Genomic DNA, 1,478 nt, shown 5'->3' with positions numbered 1-1,478 from the left:
GACCTACTCTGCCTCTGGGTCTCATACGGTTGTACAACGGAGCTTCTACTATTATTAGCCATGCTAACGTAAACACTGGCTTAATGTCAACAGATTTTTGGAGGGCGTTACCAACAGAGCTCATTAACATAAACAGCTCTTCTGAACAGAAGTCAGAGCAGGCAGAACTAGAAAATGGGAAATTTTATTATCTGAGAATTATTTTGTGCATTAAATTGAATGAACATGGTCTGGATAGCCCACAGACATACCATAAACATTTCTAGGACCCATAATTGGTCTCCTTTAAAATAGGATTTGTTTTTCTCCTGGTTATGCAAAAAACCTGAGTCTTCCTATTTCTGACTAAAAGCTCAGTCAGTGCTGCACAGTGTCCTCTGGCTATAATCTTGTACATTGTATTGTTATTGTTCATCTTGTTTTTTTATATTTTTTAACACTTTTGGAACTTGTTGTGTGAACCTCTGTATCTGGTGCTGCTGTTGGACCTGAATTTCTGCTCTGGAACAATAAAGGCTACTTCTGTTTCTAGTAGAGGCTCACCTTAATAATTGGTTCTTTAGCTGGTGCCCAGGAAGGCACAATTTTCCCATGTAGCCTCCAACTGCCGTAGGGGTTGTGAAGTTGCCGCTCTATGACCACGTACTCCAAGACATCCTTTGGCTGGTCCTCGCCGCCCAGCATCAGTCTCCCAAAGCGGTCATAGATGGCCAGAATCTGCAAATTGATCAGGTGTTCATCCAGCGATCGACATCATATGATTTTAACCACAAAATCCAAAACAGTGTAGTTTTCTGCTTCTTTTTCTTTTTTTACAATAGTTTTAAAAATATAATACCTGCTTAAATCATTACAATCTGTTCAGGTTTTACTGAGCATGGTGCAGGTTTAGATGTCTCACCTGTCTGGAGTGCATTCGGACCGTCACCTGCCCGTATAAGTTATCTTTAGAGACCATGTCAGTGCAGCGAACGTGAACCACTCGGGGAGGTTCCAGAGACTCAACAAATCTCCAGCGGATGGTCTTGTAACGGTTGTTCCATATCATTTCCTGAACACAGAGCAGTGGAAGAAAATGAAGACACGAGACTGAGCGTTTAAAAAAAACGTTGCAACTTTCAGGGCAGGAACTTACAGGATAACACCTCTCTGTAACCAGGGAGTGAAGCTTCACCTTGTCAAAACTGAAAAAAACCCAGCAGACATAAAGCCTCTTCCAGGGAGACAGAAATAAAAAAAACTGTTCCACCATTTGTTTAACCCTAAACATTTGTCTCGTGGTTTTCAGATGGTTTTAAAAAGGTCATTTCAACCACAATATTCATGTTAACAAAATTGGTGCAAAAAGGAAAAACATTAAACTGACAGTAAAAAAGAAAAATATCAATAATAATAAACATGGTTAATTTTTTTTAGATACCTGCCCCTCAGATGGACAACTATGGATCTTTGGCCTTGGAGAAACCAGAATGATGAAC

General features: G+C 40.1%; 1 protein-coding gene across 1 annotated transcript in view; it reads right to left on the bottom strand.

Annotated features, from left to right (window-relative positions):
* mrpl45 (mitochondrial ribosomal protein L45) overlaps positions 1 to 1,478 on the bottom strand; it is a 13,728-nt gene that overhangs the window by 2,899 nt on the left and 9,351 nt on the right. The window contains exons 5-7 of the mRNA XM_014024939.1: positions 1,136 to 1,184; positions 902 to 1,051; positions 544 to 717 (exon numbers count right to left, since the gene is read on the bottom strand). Of these exons, the coding sequence (XP_013880393.1) occupies positions 544 to 717; positions 902 to 1,051; positions 1,136 to 1,184 (373 nt within the window). The remainder of the gene's footprint in view (positions 1 to 543; positions 718 to 901; positions 1,052 to 1,135; positions 1,185 to 1,478) is intronic.

The sequence above is a fragment of the Austrofundulus limnaeus genome, unplaced genomic scaffold (assembly GCF_001266775.1).
Source record: "Austrofundulus limnaeus strain Quisiro unplaced genomic scaffold, Austrofundulus_limnaeus-1.0 Scaffold448, whole genome shotgun sequence".
Classification (NCBI taxonomy): domain Eukaryota; kingdom Metazoa; phylum Chordata; class Actinopteri; order Cyprinodontiformes; family Rivulidae; genus Austrofundulus; species Austrofundulus limnaeus.
Note: the sequence above shows the minus strand (reverse complement) of the source record. Positions and strands in the feature narration are given on the sequence as shown.